The 20,228-nt window shown below is 39.4% G+C and overlaps 1 protein-coding gene across 5 annotated transcripts in view; it reads right to left on the reverse strand.

The window, feature by feature from the left end:
* slc12a7b (solute carrier family 12 member 7b) overlaps positions 1 to 20,228 on the reverse strand; it is a 62,069-nt gene that overhangs the window by 18,075 nt on the left and 23,766 nt on the right. For all 5 annotated transcript variants that reach the window (XM_062379945.1, XM_062379944.1, XM_062379942.1 and 2 more), the window contains exons 2-7: positions 7,537 to 7,631; positions 6,617 to 6,748; positions 4,990 to 5,136; positions 997 to 1,051; positions 605 to 735; positions 161 to 402 (exon numbers count right to left, since the gene is read on the reverse strand). In XM_062379945.1, the coding sequence (XP_062235929.1) occupies positions 161 to 402; positions 605 to 735; positions 997 to 1,051; positions 4,990 to 5,136; positions 6,617 to 6,748; positions 7,537 to 7,631 (802 nt within the window). The remainder of the gene's footprint in view (positions 1 to 160; positions 403 to 604; positions 736 to 996; positions 1,052 to 4,989; positions 5,137 to 6,616; positions 6,749 to 7,536; positions 7,632 to 20,228) is intronic.

Below are 20,228 nucleotides of genomic sequence, written 5' to 3' on the forward strand. Positions count from 1 at the left end.
CAATCATCTTTCAAACATAAATATGCATATATATGAATATACAAATAGGTAATATGCTAACTTTAGGAGTCACTATGGCAGCCTGACGAAATTCAGCTGATGCCATTATGGCACAATATGATACCATATAAACTGGAGGATAGGTCAACGGGAAACTCACGGAAAGTCGGGCGGCTCAAAGATGGTCTTGATGACTCCGGCGTAGATGGAAAGTATCGAAAGAATGACACAAGCCAGGAAAACCAAGGCTAGTTTGTTCACATATTTCACTCCAACAAAGACAACCACAGACATCAGTGCGAGGCAGCAAGTGCCATACACACGCATGTTATTCAGCAGGGCATTCAGCTCGTCCTCTTTTTTCTCTGCCACAAAGATGGCTGCTTTAGGCACGATGTAGGTCTGAAATGACACGGGACAGATAGAAGATGAAAATATACACCTGTCCCTTTCAGGAGAGAAACAGTTTTGTTACGATTCGAGTTTGGGTAGACAACATGAACTTGGTTAAGTTAGACGAAAAGACAGCCTCAGTGAACCTGAATCCAGGTGGAGGATCACCACCATGTTGAGGTAAATCCAAGCACTAACAGGGTTCACCTACCAGAAGAATCTCTATAGTACCCAGAATGTACATGGAGCCAGCAAATGTTGTCCCCAGGTAGAAACAGAGACCTACAGCTCCTCCAAACTCTGGACCAAGAGATCTGGAGATCATATAATAGGAACCTCCCGCTGTGAAGAAAAAGCAGCAGGAATATATCTAATGAGAAAAGGATCTGTATACATCATTCAATACAAAAATTATTACAAAAAAAACATCACATTTCAGGGTAAATTCCAGCTGATGTTGGAGCACACACAAATAAATAAGTGATCTCATTTTATCTTAAAAAAAAAAAAAAGACAAATAAACGAATCTTACATAATGATTTAATCCCTGTTTATTGCACACTTGTTGAAGTTTGTGTATTTCTAAGCACCAAAGAATCCTACCTGGCACAACGCCATTAGTAGCGATTGCACTCATGGATATGGCGGTCAGCATGGTCTGTGGAGAGAGCACAGGAGGGAACAAATGTCAGAACTCCCAAAAGAACCATAGAGAGGTCCGCTGTTGTCAAAAGATATAGTCTATGAGAATCAATTATCCTCCTTTGAAATATTAGTTTTTTATGGTGAATATTCACTGTAAAATGTTTTGGTTTCTGTGTTGCAACAAGGGAAATTGTGATTATCGTTATCCACCATTCAAAACCAAGCGTCACAGAAATTATTTCCTCTTGTGAGACATGCGGGCCACTTGAAATAATTACAAAAAATCTTATTATTATATTGAAAATAAAGTTATAATATAAATAACAGAGCAGCAAGGAGAACTGCTTGTCTTCTTTCCTTCTAGATGCAAAATCTTGAACCAATCTCATTGAAAGTAGAGAAACTATGAAATCCCTTTGAACAGAATGCAGATGAAAACAATGATTGCAGTCAAACACTACCAAACATTTCTTGCTCCACAAAAGAGGCAAATACTTTCAAGTCTAAGTGGTTCTTTCTTCAGAATAGACACAATTTCTTGAATGTATAACTTTTGTATTGCAACATTACAATTTTTACTTTTTTAATCGTTATATTATTACTTTTTTCTATTTAATTAATGATGTGCTTTTCCTATTGTAATGACTATTATGAAATCGAATACATTTTTCCCTATAAGGTGGCCTTTAAACCCTATTGTATTATCAGAACAAAACTAATAACCTACTTGCCCACCAACAATACTTTATTTGTTTGCATGAATCTTTAGAATTTTTGTTGTAATGGTCAATCTAGCATTTGACCTATGGCATTCTTCTTATGGGCTTATGCTCTTAATGCTTGATTGGTAATGGATCCCAGCTTTTCCATGAAATCAATCATTGTGGCTGAGGACCTTTACATCCTGTTACCTAACAGTGCCTCTAGACGAAAGAGAGAACAGAGCAGTGAGAAGGGCAAGGAGTCACAAGATAAGGAATACAAAGAATTGAAAAAAGAGAAAGACACAAAAAATGAAACCGAAAGGGTGAAAGAAAAAAGCCTGACAGTGAAAGAAGAGAGAACAAAGGAGAGAGGAGGCAGAAGAAGAAGAAGAGAGTAAGGACAAGGACACTACAGAAATAAATCTTTTGCTCTTTGCTGGGCGTACGGTTTAAAGTGGGAGAGAAGCTGGAGTAAAGCCAATTACCCTACAGTTTTACCTCCTGCTTCCACCGAATCCCTAAGCAGCTACCATAAATGAAGCTGGGACTTGAACACACATTCATTAGAGCAGTGCAGGTAGGTTGACACAGATGAAACTTCCATTAAGACTATGTTTTACAGCAACCTGTCATGATTTGGAAATTCTTTAGGAGTGGTAATTAGTTATTTTTTTGACTTGAGGTCATCACCTAAATCTAACATGTCTCTATTATTGTTCAAATGGGTTTGAAATCTTGAACTAAGAATATCAATATCAGATAAGTGAAGATTCATGAATTGCTATTAATGCTTTCATATTATAATTACTTAATAATGTGTGGTGGTGAAATAGTCAGAAAAGTCAATCGTAGAGCAGTTAAATTAAACATGTTCTAAATGTTTTAAATCAAATATATGGTGGTCTTTAAGACTAAAACTGCACTGACTAAAATCCCTCCTTTTGTCTTGTATCACGTTCAAAATTGCAGTATAGTTAAATAATTTAAAAAAATTGATGTAAGGTAACTGCAATAATTTTAAATATAATAGTAAGGTCAATATTACACTTTATTACAAATATACATTGTAATTTAATATGAAAGCGTATCAAAACAAAGACATATGACTCCTACTCTATTCATTGAAACACAAACTTTTTTCAGTAGAAAATTGTAATAGATTGGTGCCAGTTCATTCTTTAGTATTATGAATCGACATAAATTGAGTTGTCATTTCACAAAGTGTAGAAAGAGAAGTTCCACTGAATCATACAGGAGCGGAAATTCAACGATGGCCTTGGCTCAGGATGTCGGTGAGAGTTTGAAATATCTGATTATCTGAGGTGTCAGAGGACCAAACAGGAATCCTACTGACAGAGAGCAGTGTCTGGTGGTCCGTCTGCATTACGTTGTTGTATGACTTAAACCGCTACAGTCTGCAGTGATTTACTGTTGTGATATTCATAGTGCCAAGCAAAGGAATGACCTTTAAAATAAAACTGCTACTGTCAACACAAAAAATTCATATATCAAGTGAAAAGTGTCCATCTTAAAATGAAGAGCTTGATATTTGAAAAATCTACTAAAAAGTGTAGCTTGGATTTTTTTTTCTTTTTTATTGTTAACTTCATTTTATCAATTAACTGTCAAACAATGCCATTATAAAAAAGCTCAACAAATCTAAACAGTTAAAAAATCTCCTGTACTCTTTCTTTCTTCAAGGTTAAATCCCATCCCTCCCCTTCCCCACTTATTTCTCAGACTACTGTCTCTAGTCTCGCCTCTGACCGTCTGCGTAGCTCACGCACTTACTCAGGTCCCATTGATTGGCTGAGAAGCATCATGTCAGAGGATTTACGACACTTGCAACTGGTCAGTGATTTTCCCCGGCCACTGAAGCCACTAGTGTGGTGAAGGCTAAAAAAGCTGCACTGATTAAAAGAGAAAAAAACCTCATCAAGTACAGGACAATGGGTTTATAGGATGAGATCTTGGTCAGGGCGGTAGTAGATATAGGAAATAGTGAACAAGTGAATTCAGCCAGAAAGTGTTTGCTGCAGCTTTCTTTGTGTAAACTATGAATGAGAAGACAATTGGAAGAGAATAGAAAGTTGAGACAACACAGTTAACTGTTGAAATTAACAGAATAAACAAAAACTGTATTAAAATGAAGATGAATAAATTCCCTTTAGGTAATATTTTTATTTTATTTCTGCTGTTGGGTCCTGATCACATCAACTATGACTTATAAGCAGATGGCTGGGGTTAGAAATTATCTAAGCAGTAAAAAGGAACATTAATCTGTTTAATATACCCTGGCTCTCTTATTATGTAACAGCAGTGATATAGTGGAGGGTAAACGCACTGAAATTAAATGGAGTTTCCATCTTTGGATAAACGGCTAAAATAGCTATGAAATCCGATATGAATTCGTAACAGAAAAAAGGTTACATTTTCCTTCTGATCATATGTACATCATATGTACAAAAAAATCAAATCTACAGTTCAAATAAATACAAATTTGAATACTAATAATTATTTCTCGACTTTGCACAGCCTTTCCCTTGGTCATCTATTATACATTTTACTCCCTTAAAGCAACATTGCATAATAAGGTAAAAAGCATTCATCTGAGATAGTTCGTACTTTCCCTGATTAAGCTGAGATAATCCATTGTCTGCCCTGTCCTCTTCCCTTGTGGGTGTGCTTGTTGCTATGTTTCTGACACTTTGCAGATGGAAGGATTACACGTCAAGCTCCCGGGTGCCATTAGAAGCTAGGAGTGCATGGGAAATAGAGAGTCACAGCGGGCTAAATATAGGCCAGATCAGCGCCCAGCCCCTGAGTCAACTTGACGGTCACTCACTACTCCTTTCAATCCAACATTTGCAATCCGTCTACCATTAAAAGTTCAAGTCTCTTCTGACCCCAGTGTCATTAAAAACACTCAGGCACAGAGATATATACCCTCTCATATGCTAATGTATCATAATGCCCTAAAGAGCAGAGTATGTACATGAAGTTCCCTCTTATACAACCTTGCACGTCATCGCTCTAATGACTTAAACTCTAAATCCCTTAATAAAGGGCAAATAATATCCACGTCAGGAGTCAGATCAACTCCTTTCACTTTGACCTTTTCTCTAAATAAATACAACTAACTCTGGAAACGTAAAGGAAATTTCGTTTCCACTGTAAAACTATAGTGAATAATATACAGTAAAAGTAAAGAGGCGAGCCACGTAGGTCACAATGAATGAGTACTCACGCAAGAGCAGCACAAGCAGACAATAGCCAGGGACTCCAAGATGCCGGCGGTACCGACAATCCAGGTAAGGCGCAGAAACAGGATGACCCCCAGAATGTTCTGGAGGCAGGGGAGGTAAACACCCATGAATGTCCCCATCTGTGGGCTCTGCAGAAGTGGGACAGAGAAAGAAAAGCGTGGAAGTGGGGAAACGTTTCTTAGGATTCAATTTGAGGAATCTTTAACTATACAAAATTCTAAAACGATTACAACGGATCTACATTAAAACACATTATTGTAGTATTAAGGTCAGACAGTAGTTAAGTTCTTGATTTTTTTGAATACTGACTTAAAAGCTGTGGTTTTAAAATCTCGTCGATAGGGCTCCATCATAAATGCACAAGAAGTTCTCCGTTACCAAAGCAAAAGCTGCTACTAACAATTTGAAGATCATGCTTCAAAACTTAAAAACTGTTTTACGAGTAACATCTCAGTGACCCAGGCATCTTATTTTATTAAACCACTCTATACCATCCAGCAACCAGTGACAAAAATAGTTGAAAATCCTTTATCCCAAACGATGGCATTCCGTACAAGACCCTGTAGTTTCACAACAGCTTTTAGAGAGGAGCAAGCGACAGGAATATAATAAGCTTTTCTGACAGAAATAAAAAAATACGTCATATCACCTCAAGGTTGACAAGCAGCTACCTTTTTATCCATTTATCTCCAAATGCACAACACTAGTCCCACTGGTCCAGACAAAGAGGGGCGACACTGGTGTCAGCTTCATCCACTTATTTCTTTAACATGATGTTCCTGCGAGTCAGTGGGAGGCACCCCAGAGTCTTATTTCCATTCAGTTGACAGGATGGCGCAACTGGCATGGGACTGAAGCTGTGGTTACAGAAGCATCTAGATGCCGCATGGCAGCACTGTGGCGACTTTTAATTTTCCCTTTCTAAGAAATCCGAAACATGAATACCCAGAGATCCTCCAGGAGAAAAAGCTCAAATGGTCTGTGGCACAAGGACGACACAAAAACTTGAAGATGTCCGTCTGCCAGTGTTACATTTCTCACTTCATCTCTCGTCATCCAACCCAAGGAACAAGGTCAATGGGTCATCCAGTGAAAAAGTGTACATCAGAGTGCTCTTTATTAACGAATACCTTTTAAATAAGAATGTTTGAAGGAAGCTTGTTGTTTTAGAGGCACAGATTATATTTATGATAAAATCATTTTTATTGATAAATCTTAAGCTATTCAGTTTCTACTTTCAACCATAAAAGGGATTACTAAAGCAATACAGGCTCTATAACTCATGTAAGATTTAACTTTCAAAACTGAAACTTTTTGTTTTACTGTAAGCTGGGTAAAGCAATGGCATACCAAAGGGTGAATAAACTATAATAACATGTAGAATATAATGCTAACATTGCTATTTCTACAAAACTTTGAAATACATTTGTTGTTAGAAGAAAATATGATTTTAAAAAGGTTGCATTCACCTATAAAGAAACAGCAGGGTTTCATTGCTAAAAGACCCTGTTAAGTAGTGATGAAGTGTAAAATAGTAACTGTTGAAGCAGCAAGACCGACAGGACCTCAAGCTGTAATACACATACAATATAAGACTCTCTGTTGTACCTTAACAGCTTTCTTCTTGGACCCCTCATCTTCATCAGCTTCCTCGTGCTCCTGGGCCCCCTGGGTGAGATTGGTGTAGTTTGCCAGTTTGTTGAGGAGAGATGACACCATGGGGTTGCTCTCCATTTCCTCCTGCAATACAGAAAGCATTTTTAACAAGCTGGACAATGGCAGCATTTGATACTTCTTTTTTTAGTTTGATACTTCTTAAACTCTATTTTTCTTCAAGATTCCTTTAATCCAATGTTAAAGAAAGACATGTGGCTATCTCAACAAAAAGTAGCCATTCATCTTTAATTTAGCCTTTAGGGTAGTTAGTGACCATATTCTTAGAGGGCAAACTCTTTAAGGATTAAAATGAAAAGCGCAGTATTTTGTTTGCTGTCTTTTCAAAGCATCTCAGAAAAGCATGAGCATGCCTGGATCAGCTTCCAGCTCCTGGGGCGATGAAAACAGAAGCTGCAGTGTCTAATTGATTCTATTCGGGGGTCACTAACTGCAGAGTAGGAAGGTCAGACGAATGCCAGAGCCAAGTACCTGGCAAAGGGTCAGCTGAGTAGGCTCAACAGTGCGTCAATCTGATTTGCTTGTGAACTCAGTACATTACTCTGAGTTCAGAGTAGATAAATACCTTCACCTCCTTGTAAACTATTTATTTAGTTCACCACTAATGACCCTGATGCTGTAGCATACTGTGCATTAAATAAATAATAGAGCTTCTTAGCCTGTAGTCTAGCAGTGGAAATTAGTGTAGATAAAGAGTATATGTGTTTGTAGCTTCTTCCCCTCAGTCTGGGGTGCTTTTCATTCATAGTTTATAACATCCTGTCAAAACAAAGCTACGTTCCCAAGTTCAGTAACACATTCTCCCATCATGTGCATATGGCCTATGTCAAGTTGAAGATGACAAAAACTGTTACCTCAAAGAGGGCCATGTTGGTGCCATCGTAGCTGTTGCCTTTGTCGTTCTCTGTGTTGTTAATAAAGGGGCTGTTTTCCTTTGGAACGCCATCACCTGTGGAAACACAATACAGTTTATTTTTTGGAATAATTACTGTTTTGGGTTAAGCCAGTTCAGTTGCTAAGGCAAAATAGGGTTGGTTGTGGGCAAATAAACACATGCCACTGTTTTCACTATCAAATATATTTCCAACCAGGTGCTTATTTATAGAATAATACAATTTTGATAGAGGTTTGCAGGATGTTCAAGGTTTTCCACCTGAGTCATGTTATCTTCCTTTAATGAATCCTATTGTAATGCTCCTTTTAGCTGCACAGGTCACATTATGACTAAAATAGATGTACGTGTAAAGTGTCCAAGGGATATCAATACACTAATAACTGTACAATTTAAATCCATATAAACAAACCACATGTATGTAACTGCTCATAAATTGCTTTGATTGCTTTTAGCAACGTCCTTAAATGGATTTGTGCAGTCACACTTTTTGTTTGTGATTACACTTAACAATGCTCACTCAACCAATAGAGTATAAACCAAGCTTGAGTGTCCTACAGAGTTTATCATATCTCTGCTGAGAAAAAAATCGGAAAACTGTTAGACTGGAAGGTTTGGACTAAAAGCAAAAATATGCTTGTTTGTCAAATAATTCCTGGTTAGAATTATCATTATATGTGAACAGCTATTTTAATTCTTGAAAACGAACTAAATACAACCTCTGACTATTTATCAAGCATAACAAACCTGATAAATATATTATACAACACAATTAATTTTTCCCCTACAGCACCATTGGAAGATAAAATAAGAAGACAAGCCCGTGTTCTAGCCTCCGTCCAAATTAATAATGTATACAAGGCACATTCAAGCAGAAACATGAGAACAACCAACTCTATAATTAAACTTGAACAATATCCAGCAAATGTAGCAGCAGATTATGAAACACAATGTGACACTGAGAAGTTAATGTGCCATACTAACAATGTCAAACCTATAAGAACGGCACAGCAGAATAAGTATTGTCTGTTGGCAGAATATCAAGCAATGTGATGGATGTAGATTACCGATCTCATAGACAATCTCACACACTGTGTTGACTGAAACAATTTAAAGGGGAAGGAAGGAAACTCAACAACTAAGGGTGGCTCGAGGGGTGGGGTCAGGGCATTGGAATCTGATTGGCGCTGGAAGTGACCCTGACCTATCAGTCGTCTTACTAACACTACCGACAATACATTCGACGATAGTCTAAAAAGAACTTTTGAAGTACACAATTTGCTTGAACAAGGAAGAATTGTCTGTACTATAGTAAATTATGTGTGGCTTTGCTCAAAGCTATAGAGCTAACCGTAAGCAATAGCGTCAGAGAATGAAAGTGCATCTTACTGAATAAAATTGTGCAGTACATGTTGGACATATAATTGGCCCCTCTGTGAGAATTGTGGCCTCTTTATGGCCCCGTCACTTAGAAAAACCCTTGATCCGCCACAATAACAGAGGGTCTGAAAAATTGCAGATGATTTTCAACACTAGTTAACTATCTAGCATGCGAACAATTCAAATTATTGTAGTGCAACTACATCCATCCAGCTTATGCAACTAAAAATGTGCACATTCAAAAGGCATTTCATTTTTAGCATAACAAAAACTTATGAGTAAATTCTTCATTTTCCTCTAACCCCTTTTTTCCTCATCTTGGAAAGGCATGGATGATTTTAACTGGAGGCTCCAGCCAAATGAGATAAAGAACAACAGATGCTATATCTCTCTGTCCCTTACATCTCAATCAAGTAAGTTCTCTGCAGCTCCACATCGTCAACCACAACATATCGCAGACACTATAACGATATAGCACACAGAAACCAAGCTATCTACAGAGAGGACATTCTAGCACCAAACTGTGAACTAGGTTGTGTCTTTGCATGTGGGGACGGCAACCTACACACAACAAAGCACTGAGTGAGTGTTTTGAATGAATAGACGACTCAGAGTGCAGAGGCTATGATACCCAACATTCTGCAGTCATGTCCAAGTGTCAGTAAGGTAAATCGTTTCAGTGATGCTAAAAAACGTCAATTGATTCCTCAAGGGATCGACTTATTCATCTGACAGACTCTCAGAGGACGTACTTGGTACTTGTCTGAACAAACTCAAGTCTGGTGTGGACTTAGAATATTCCCCTCAACGGGTCGTTTCAGACTGTGCAGCAAAGCTTTGACTGTCCCTCCAACTCCATCAAACCTATGTTTGTCCGGTCCAGTATCAAAACCATCCACTCCCAGTATGCCACTACAGAAATATACCAATGAGAAGCTGAATACCTGATGGTACTCTGGGGTGGCTGGGGTATGTTGACTATGCCCAGCACTTAAGACTTTAGAATGAACATTGTGAATCCTCCATGTTACATTTCAATCATACACATCCTCACACCACCTAGATATACTTGTCAAGGACATAGTCGTTGCTGAACCTGTGACAGGACTAACATACAAAATGTCAAACAAAGACACAGATGCTGCGCCGACAGACAACCTCAACATTCAATCGTATAGTGTAACAGTAGTTTACATGTGCTTGTAAATGCACTGATCAGTAACTGCTGTTCAACAACATTCTATGGAGTAAGAGAGTTATGTGATGCTACTTAATAATCTAAGCAATGACTCAAAGACCAAAGACCAAACTCTCTTCACGTCTTGATGACATTATAAGCTAACTTTTTCACTTTGAGTGTTACCTGCTTAGCTGTTCGACAGAAAGAATAAGAAAATAAATATTGGTTCATACTGTACATCTAGGCTACTACAGTGATGCAAATATGACTTAACTAATTAAATCTGAAGAAAGTAATAACATCATTAGTTTCAATTCAATTCCTGGGCAGCTGAACCTTGTTAAACTATAACCACATATAAAGGATGCTGTCAGAATTAAGACACATGCCTTTTTGAGAAGGAGCAGCACAAAATTTTCTCTCGACCAGGAGCTATTTGAGGGAGAAGGCAGGGGTTCGGGAAAGCATTTAAAAGTGTGGATTTGAGATAAGAAATTATGCTCTAAACATTGAAGGACAAGCTCCCAAGACAAAAAGAAACTCTGTTTACAACTGCCAGGCTTTACAGTTAATAATAAAACTCTGATCCTTTGTAAATGAAGAAACACCTATTGAAATTGTCCGGAATATCCCTTCACAGGCACAGCATTCAACCAGGGATTGTCCGTGTGAGTGTCACCTACTGGAAATACTGGTCGGTTTTGGCAAAGACTGTCACCCGGGTCAGAGTTTGCAGGAGGCAGAATAGAAATATCAACATGCCAACTAGTTTGCTGAGAATTCTCCAGATTATAGCTTGCTCTATTCTCATGTAGCTTGAATCTGACATAACATCATGTTTAAATAACCGCACCCCCTCACAAAAAAATAAATTTTACAATGTGTAATTTTAGCAGTGTTGTTTTAAGCTACTTGTTCCCATCTATTTTACAATGCAGTGACCCAAGATATCAAAAGAATGGCACTCAAAATAGAGCATACCTATGCCAGATAAAAACATAACCTCCTTGGCGCGGCTAAATATGCACAACCACATACCGATATTTCTTTGTACATTCTCCGCCCTCTTACATTATTGTGTCAATTACAACCATGGCTTTCTGCCTGGACTTGTACATCCATCAGTGGAGCTGCCATCTGTGAACTCTGACTGCAGAGGGGATTTCATGGGTAACTTTTGCTGCTTGATCCAGCTGCAGTGGGAATAAGAGGCTTGCAGAAAGGCTTAGCCCACTGGTAATCACAGGGAAAGTCATTATGTCCTTGTACTATGCAGCTCGGACCAGACTCAGTGTGAGTGGGATAGCAGAACATACTGTATCAGGTCAGGGCACAGTGTTTCAATAAGCTGCGATAACATGGAATGAATTGAAGATAATGACCCTTCTGCACACTGGTACTGTGAGGATGCAACCGAGTGAGTCAACCTGCCAGTCACTGCTGCGCTCTGGAGATGCTACACTCTGCAGATAATCATTGTCTTAAATGACACTAGCTAAATCCTCTTTGAGGTCCGTGTGCAGGCTAAAACTGTCAATGCTGTTTCCAAATCCGGTAGATTTCCGCTTTTAGAGTGTGCCCATGTGTAAGGTGCTTTAGATGTTAAACAGGAAGTGATCTAGTGATACATTAAAGCAGCTAAAGAACGTCCAACAATACAGTTAAGAAAATGTTTAGAGACAGTGCTCAAATTATATAACACCAAGATGCAGAGATGTTAACTATAAGAGAAAATAATAATGTGAGAGGAACGAGAGACTGAAAGTAATTGACTCACTACAGTTACTCTAGCTTCTTTCAGACGTGCAGTGAAATCCGGAGAGGCTGTATGTGAGAAGACAAATGTCTCGGCCAGTTGCTGTAGAAAAGACATTCTCCAGAGTTTCTCCCGCCAATCCCCAAGTAAAATCTCTGGATAATGTCTGTGTGACCCCATGTGAGAATACAGCAAGAGATTGTCTGGAGGATTCCCCATGAGCGAATGGGTGCGTTGCTGATGTTTCTAACATGTGATGGATGCAAAACCTTACAAAAAAAATATCTCAGTATGAAAAAAGAGGAGAGAACAAAGATGTCAATGTGGAAAAACAACGACATTCTAGAGCTTTTGGTGATAAGAACCAACGCCAGTATGTCTATGTGCTATAAACAAAAAACACGTTATCTCCGCAGCTGAATTTATGTGTTCTGTCCTGTCTCCTCCATACTCTACCCAGACGCCACTCTTCACCTCAATGCTCTGCAGATATTTGTGTTGTTGCAAGAAAGTCTGACTAGAATCTCCTGCTGCATTCCTCATATGTTGATTAGGGATTATGTGATATGTGAAGGCAAACCCCAAAGAATGTCCGGACCCAATTGTGCAGACATCCTCCCAAGCTTGTGTCCAAACACGGCTGCAGTCACCGGTCAATGAATGGTGACAGATCAATTGTTCAACAGAACAAAATATTTGGTAACCAGATGGTTATGAGGATGAGCAAATTGCAATTCAAATCTGTTCATCATTAGACCCGTTTTACCAATTTTATTTGGGGCAAATTATTACACAATGTTAACACACTCAAAGTGAGCTGTTACATCTAAAAATACCTAAAAAGGCCGATGTGTGGAAACAAATTTGATCCCACCTCCATGTCATCAAATGCTCCACTGCCCTCAAGCTACATTTGCACATCAACGTTCCAACCTAGGCAAAGGTGCCAGCTGCGGCAAATCCTTCCACAATACCCAAATACTGCAGTTACTGCAGGAAGCCTTTTTACAAATTGCACTTACGAAAAAAGTAAAGGTGCGAATAAGATAGGGAAATGAGATGGAATGTGTAGATTATCTGTCGGTCAGTCTGTCTGCATATAATCCTGACTGTTGGTGTGTAATCTCAACGCGTGCATGTGTGAGTGTCCTTTGGTGTACTGCAGCGAACAGTCCTCTGGGACATGGTCCAGATTTATATACAGTAGCAGTGACAAGACCCTGGCCTAGTTAACAGATGTCAGCCTCTGTGCGCATTACACATGTTGCCAGTTACCTTACACTTATTCACTGAGCTTCCTAGAAAATCACGTTTATGCCCAAACATAATCAGCTCTAGTTGAACTGAGCTGCAGTTAAAACATCAGAGTATTTCACAACAGGTAAGATAAGATTGTGCTAACCTGGCTAGTCAGCCCCGAAACACTACACAGCTTTGGTTCTTATTAATATTGTGTGTTGTTCTTATAATTTGGGATATAAGCATAATTATTCCAGTGGCGGCAGCACCCTTCTCTCAGCACTTTTGCCTGGATATTGTGAAACGGCAAGGGGGGGAAATAGGGCAGGTGGGCAGGTAGCATCAAATAACACCACAAACCAAGTTTGAACTACAAATTGTAAATAAGCTTGCATGTAAACTGTGACAGGATAAACCAATACATAACCACTCGAATGGAGCAAAGCATAACCTCATTCTGCACACGCATGTAGACATTAATGGCAAATGGCAAGGAAAGAAGGTTGCTGGTTTCGAGCACCTGCAGATAATGCGATTCAAATCAAATTTTGCTCAACTTAGATTAATTTTATCTGAGTTTTGTACCAGTTCACAAATCTAAATCAAAATTTTTGTTAAACTGACAGGGAAAGACGTCATTAGGAACATTCAATGACGTCTTTCCAGCCCCGTCCAGCTGGCCCACAACCCCCTGAGAAACCAGCTCAGTTACTATGACTGACCAGGTACATACTGCAACAATGGCAGCCTGCTCTTTGACGTTATTACCCATCCTGCATTGCCTCAAGCCCTAACATCAGCAGTTCTCGTGTCAGCTCAGGAATGCTGAAGGTGCACATTCAGACATGTTGGGAGCGAGCAAATTAATATACGATATATAAGCAAATATGCACCTGGTCCGTGTGAGAAAAGGACAGGTGAGAGCAATGTTGAACATGAAAGCTGCAAAGAGGACGTGTATGTGTGTAATCTAATGAAAATGATAATGAATGTAAAACATGGTCGTTACAAATCCTAACATCCCCAGCTAGACTTATCTTAATCTCATCAGACTTTATATTGTATTATTCAGTTGTATAATATATGCACTCTGATATGGAATCTAGGAGTTGATCAGTGAAAAGTATTTGAGTCATTATTTGCAAACGATCTTCAGTGGATTTAAAGAGTCCAGACTGAGCTGGGTCACTTCATTAACTACAAAGCTACTCTTCTACTTGGAAAAAGGTGTTTATGGGCTGTATTTAACGGTTTGGCAGTAACAGAGTGCATGCAGGGTTACACTGCATCTAATAATTACTCAAGTTGTCCCTCTTCTGAACATTTTCCCTTTTTTCATTAAAAAAAGCACGACTACGAAACTTGACAACAATCAAGGCCTGGACTGTCAAAGCGTGCAGTCAGGTTCTGAATGTGAAAATAAAAGCCCTCTGGTATTGAAGTTAGACATTTTTGAAAGATGTCATATTATCTTCATCTGTAGCTTATGTCCAATGTTTGATATGCCTACACTTATTCAGAGCATTCTAGTTAAAAACCAACCAAAGGACAAAGGTCCCAACCAAACATATCATATTCAATCTACAGATAATACAATATAAATCTAGAAATGCGGCTGAATAAATTACTCTGATTTACCAGAAATATCTAACTGAACAGTGTAATTTATTTATTCAAGTGTCTTATCAAATCCATTTACATCTGTATCAATATGTCTATTTTCAGCAAACAAGCTCTGGTTAATCTAATGTACACACCATGGCCAGCACCAACAATGAACCCGTAACAGCTGCTAGAGACCAAATGAGACTCATATAAATCATCTGGCTAGAAACACAGCTACAGATCAACGCTTACTGTGGAAAATAACTGCTTTTAAATGCTGTTAAAGAACTGGAAAGAGAATTTGTGTCTCAAAACTGACCTGGGTGACCATAACTGACCTGCATGTAAATGACTCTATATAGGGTGAAAACAGAATCTAATGTGGGTGAAGTAAAAAAAGGGAGAAAGAGAAATGTGTGTATTTTTTGTCGAGTGAATGCGGGTGCTTTTGATGGTGAGATGTGTGTGTGTGTGGGTGGGTGTGTTTGTGTGTGTGTGTGCCACTTCTGCAGATGGGGAGGAGAGTTTTGCTGTGCTAAAGCACATTAGGTGACCCTGAAAAATGTGACATTGCTGAAGGGTAAAACCAACCCAGAGACGATGACCACATTCAAACTTACACTATTCAGATCAACCCTGTCTGGTAAACACAACATCCTCTTAATCCCCAAAGTGAGCTGGGGTTAAACTTCTGATATGATGAATAAACACAACAGCTGTGCAAACCACCATACAAAGTTCGCTTGAATTCAAGATGATTTTAGATTTATAATTCTGATTGTTTGGACTAGCAAATAATAACAACAAAAAGAGCCTGCTGCCAAAGACAACAAATACTCAATTTACAACAAATTACCTATATTTTATAATACTGCTTATCATTTTACAAAGCATTAGATACATTTTCATAATGATATCATACCTTGGGAATCACTTCAATCCATTACTGAAAAAAATCAAGTTTGATTTGCTTGAAATAGGTTCAAATGCAGGTATACATTATTAATTTAGTAGAGGAACTAATTTACTGCCATTATAATTTACTTCTTCAGGAGTAAAAAGCATGAATTAATATTCTGACGTCTGCAGTATGCTATTCTGCTTCACCGTCTGAGTTTTAAGGAGCATTCTTTTACATTAGAGTCATAGATATTATATAAGGGAGAGGGATTCCCTGATCCTGTCAAAGCGTACTGCAGTCCGGGCCCTATTTATTTTTCATTAGTGAAAAATGAATGCCTCCTCTTCTGCAAACACTTCTGATCAGTGTCCAGTGCTTGTGATTGCATCCTTGGCTAAAGAGTCTGCAGAGAAACTCGGGCTGCAATCAGACTTCAACCTCAACCCCAAGTTGACTGGTGGGTACAGGTGAATTCAGGATGTGCTGATGGTGAGGCTCAGCCTCTTTGGTCACAGTGGTAATAAATGACCATGCATCCTATTTATAACCACTAAGCAGCACACTGTGACGACAGTGTAAGCTGCCTTACACTGCCAGAGTTAGCCCATGGCTCACTGTACCAAGCAAAAAATAAAAAGGTGCATAAATACGATAGAGCTGGAGGAGGGTTGTCTTAAGTCTAGACAACGCAAATGAAAAATCCTTTGGTTAAACGAAATACCAAAAAGCAATACACAACTACAAACTTAAACTTTCAAGAGACAAATTTACTCATATCTAGACTTTTGTTGAGCACTTTGAGGAACTGATGGATATCACCATTCGTGTGATGGCTCTGTCCATTTGTTAATGACCTCTGACTAGGCACATCTCTAACAGCAGAAAGTCTGCAATGCTCTTTGCTGAATAATACTCCATCACTTACACAAGTCACGCTGTATCTAGTACAGCCAGCCTTTTCATTGGTGGAACAATATTAATCATTGTACCAAAAACTGCTCTCAAGCAGGTGCATCATAGAGAAACCTTTTATAAAACAACCAGCTAACATATTATTACTGAGCTAAATTACCTTAATAAAGACTACATTTTTTATCTCTAATACAGCTCTGATAGTAAAGGGCAACTACAAGGTTTACTTTGGTAAGGAAACACTTACCCTTTCGTCGCGAACCTCCCCTTTGCTCCATTCTGAGGAGCAGGGCTGAAAAGGGGGGTCAAGGGGAGGGGGTCCTACTTGTGGTCCCTGGGGAACTCCAGTAATAGGGGTCCAAAGTACAGAGATACCACTAGTGAAGTGCAGAAGTCAGGAACGCTGCCTGTGTTGTGTGGATAATGTGAGGATCAGCTATTTCTGTGACAGTGTGTGTGTGTGAGTGTTTGTGTGTATGTGAAAAGTGGACCGTGATGACGCTGTCAGCGACATCAGCCATGCATCACAGAGCACCCCCACCCTCCCACTGATAGACCTGCACGCACACACACACACACACACAAACACCTCCCTTCCCTCAACCTCCCTGAGCTTCTGATCCCTATGACACACTCACATACACACACACACACACTTTGCGTGTGCATGTTTGAATGTACGAAGGGGGTGGAGCAAAAAACGAGGGAAGCAAAAAGCAGAAGTAAAACAGATCTATGAGTTCAAAAGAGTGAGGACTGAGGTATGGATGGATATGCACACTCACGCACACATGCATACATATACACAGGGAATTCATAAGAAAAGAGAGAGGAGTAAGCTGTAAAAGGTAAAAAAGTAAATGAAAAAAACACATACTGAAACCACATCTATGAGCCCTGTGTCGCTGAGAAAAGCAGATAATTTTTAATCAATAATGGTTTACTATTTTAGGCAGCCTGAGTGAGCAGTTTCATTTACTATCTGACGTCCTGACTGACCTCCAGGGTGCCATAGGTGGAGATGGTCAATTGATCAGCAAAGCACGTGGAGCATGCAGGAAAGCAGACCTTGGAGCTATGACAAAACAACTGCATTTAATGGGGTGCGTGTATGCAGCCACGCAGCCAGAGCATTAGCAGTGCATGCACCTATAAGACACACAGAGCTGGATGTTGGCTTGAATCGAAGACGTGTCACACAGAGTAAAGACAATAGACCAAACTCTGCCCCAGCCTTCTCACCAAAGCTTTTCTGGACCCAGTGCTCTGTCGTCTACCTTTGTCTTGGCTGCCAGTTAATCTGTCCGTCTAAGAGCATGTGAATGGGCACTAATCACTTAACGAGATTAGGCTAATTCTGAACTTTTTATAAAGCACAGAGGCCATGTAGCGGAAGATATCACTTTAGAGCCACGAACAAATTGTAGCTCAATTTCTGCTGCAGTCTTCAGGCCAGTGGTTGTCAGTTAGTCAGATGAGTGAACTTACTGTCTGTCAGTGATAAAGGTGACAAATCAATACAATGGGCAATATACAGACAGATATTTCACTGTGAAAGTGTATTAGAATAAAAATAAATTTAAAAAAAGTGCATTCTCAATTAACAAATTGTTAAAAACAGGTTCCAGCCAGCTGCCACTTGCCATATGAAGACAAAACTGAACATCCGCTGCCAGCATCACTAAATTGACAGATGTGTCAAGGCAGAGCTTAAGAGAGGCTATCAAATTACATCGTAAGAAGGATTTAGTCGTATCAAGCTTCACTTGGTTTGATGTCAGATGGCTGCTGTATAGTTATTTTGTGTGTGTGTGAGTGTGTGTGAGTGGGAACGTGCACATAAGGGTTTGTGTGTTGCATCTAATGATGCCCTAAGCCTTTAAACCCTTCAGGTTAACAACACTGGCTGTTATGCAACCCGCAGCATGGTCAGGAGAGAAATAACAGAGAGAGGTAGGGGTTACAAATGTACACATGTGTCTATATAGAGCTGGATATTTGATCAGTTAAAATATCCCCACTGTGATGGAGGGGAGATGGGGGAGGTCATGTTGACCACATTCTTCTATCGGACACAAGTTAAATGACTGCTTAGTGAGAGGAACCTATCAGGATTACACCCAAACAACGATGTGTCTACTGGCCTTGGAAACATGCAATTGATTGATAAGGTGACTTCAACTGTTACAGGTCAAATCAAATTATCACTGAGGATGTGATGAAAGTGTAGGAGCATGGGAAGAGAGGTGAAAGGCAGAATAGGGGTCAGCCAAGGCTAGTGGGATCAATGATACTTAGAGCCACTTGCAGCCGAGGGAGGTTAACACCAAGCACTAGACAGGTGAAAAAAGAGAATAAGTTAGCAATTGCTGGCTCAGATTACGTGCTTTAAAAAAAGAGTTACCACTAGAATACGGACCTAAAAGATGGCACATATCAATTCAAATGTATAGGTCAGTGCACAAGAGTAACTTTGATCTAGATATACAGACGCAAAATAAGCAGTATTTGTGTACGGACTAAAAGTCTCAATGAAACATGGTTATGTGAGAATATCAATTATACCACCTGACTTCTATGACCTTCCCCTAAACCTCCACTCAGAGCAAGCCAGAAAGACTTGATTTTATAAAATTATACAAACACAGAGCAAAAGAGAGAGAGAGAGAGAGAGAGAGAGAGAGAGAGAGAGAGAGAGAGAGCGAGAGAGCGAGAGAGAGAGAGAGAGAGACATAGAGGGAGAGAGATACAGAGGGAGATGGAGACAGAGAGACCACTTCACCAGATGGTGTCACTAAGGCACAGTTTGAAGGGAATTGTACACATAAATATAACCCTCCCATTTCGCTATGACTTGTAGCTGTAGTTGGTCACCAGACCCATCTCTAAACCCTCTCTAATATCTCCCAATGTCAACTCTAATTGCAGCCAAAACAATTCAGAGGGGTCTGAGTGGCTCCCGGAGACCAGATGTCGTTTAAACTGTATAACCACATTAAGTCCAAATTAATTTCTTTAGAAAGCCATGGCAGTCAGAGAACTGCACCATCGTGAAAGGCCTCAATGTCAAAGCCCGTCTGGGTGACGGTGTTAGATAACTAATGCACAGCACAGGAAACGTGTATTATTTTACAGATACATGTAGCTGAGGTCAGGTCAGTTTTAGGACCTCATTAGTTGACAGAGATTTTATTGTCAACTTGAGAAGGCATCTGGGCAAAACATGAGATAATAGTGGCCTTTATTTCCCTCATTTCACAAGTCTTAGTTTCTCATGGAGCTGATAAACAAGTATGAAAGAAACACATTTCAGTCAATAACTGAGTGCTTTCCTCAAACCGAGGTCAAAATGAAGATTACCCAACTCCACTTTAAAACCGCTGTTTAATATCCAAAATCACTGTGCTGTTTTTGTCTGGTGTCTGGGCTAATGGTGCCTCTCACAATCGATAGTATTGATCAAAGTGTGAAGAGTAAGACATGACTGCTAATAGCTATTGTCGGTGACCACAATCAGCCGTGTGACCATTTCATTTCTATTAAATGGTTGGTTCTAACCATACTTTTAGCAAAGAGCTTCTTTAACCATGCTAATTGATTAAGTCAGTTAATAGTGAGTGCAACATTTGAAAATCTGGGAACTAAATCCTTACCAAGAAATGTCTTCACAATTGTGTTTAG

The sequence above is a fragment of the Platichthys flesus genome, chromosome 21, assembly GCF_949316205.1.
Source record: "Platichthys flesus chromosome 21, fPlaFle2.1, whole genome shotgun sequence".
Taxonomy (NCBI): Eukaryota; Metazoa; Chordata; class Actinopteri; order Pleuronectiformes; family Pleuronectidae; genus Platichthys; species Platichthys flesus.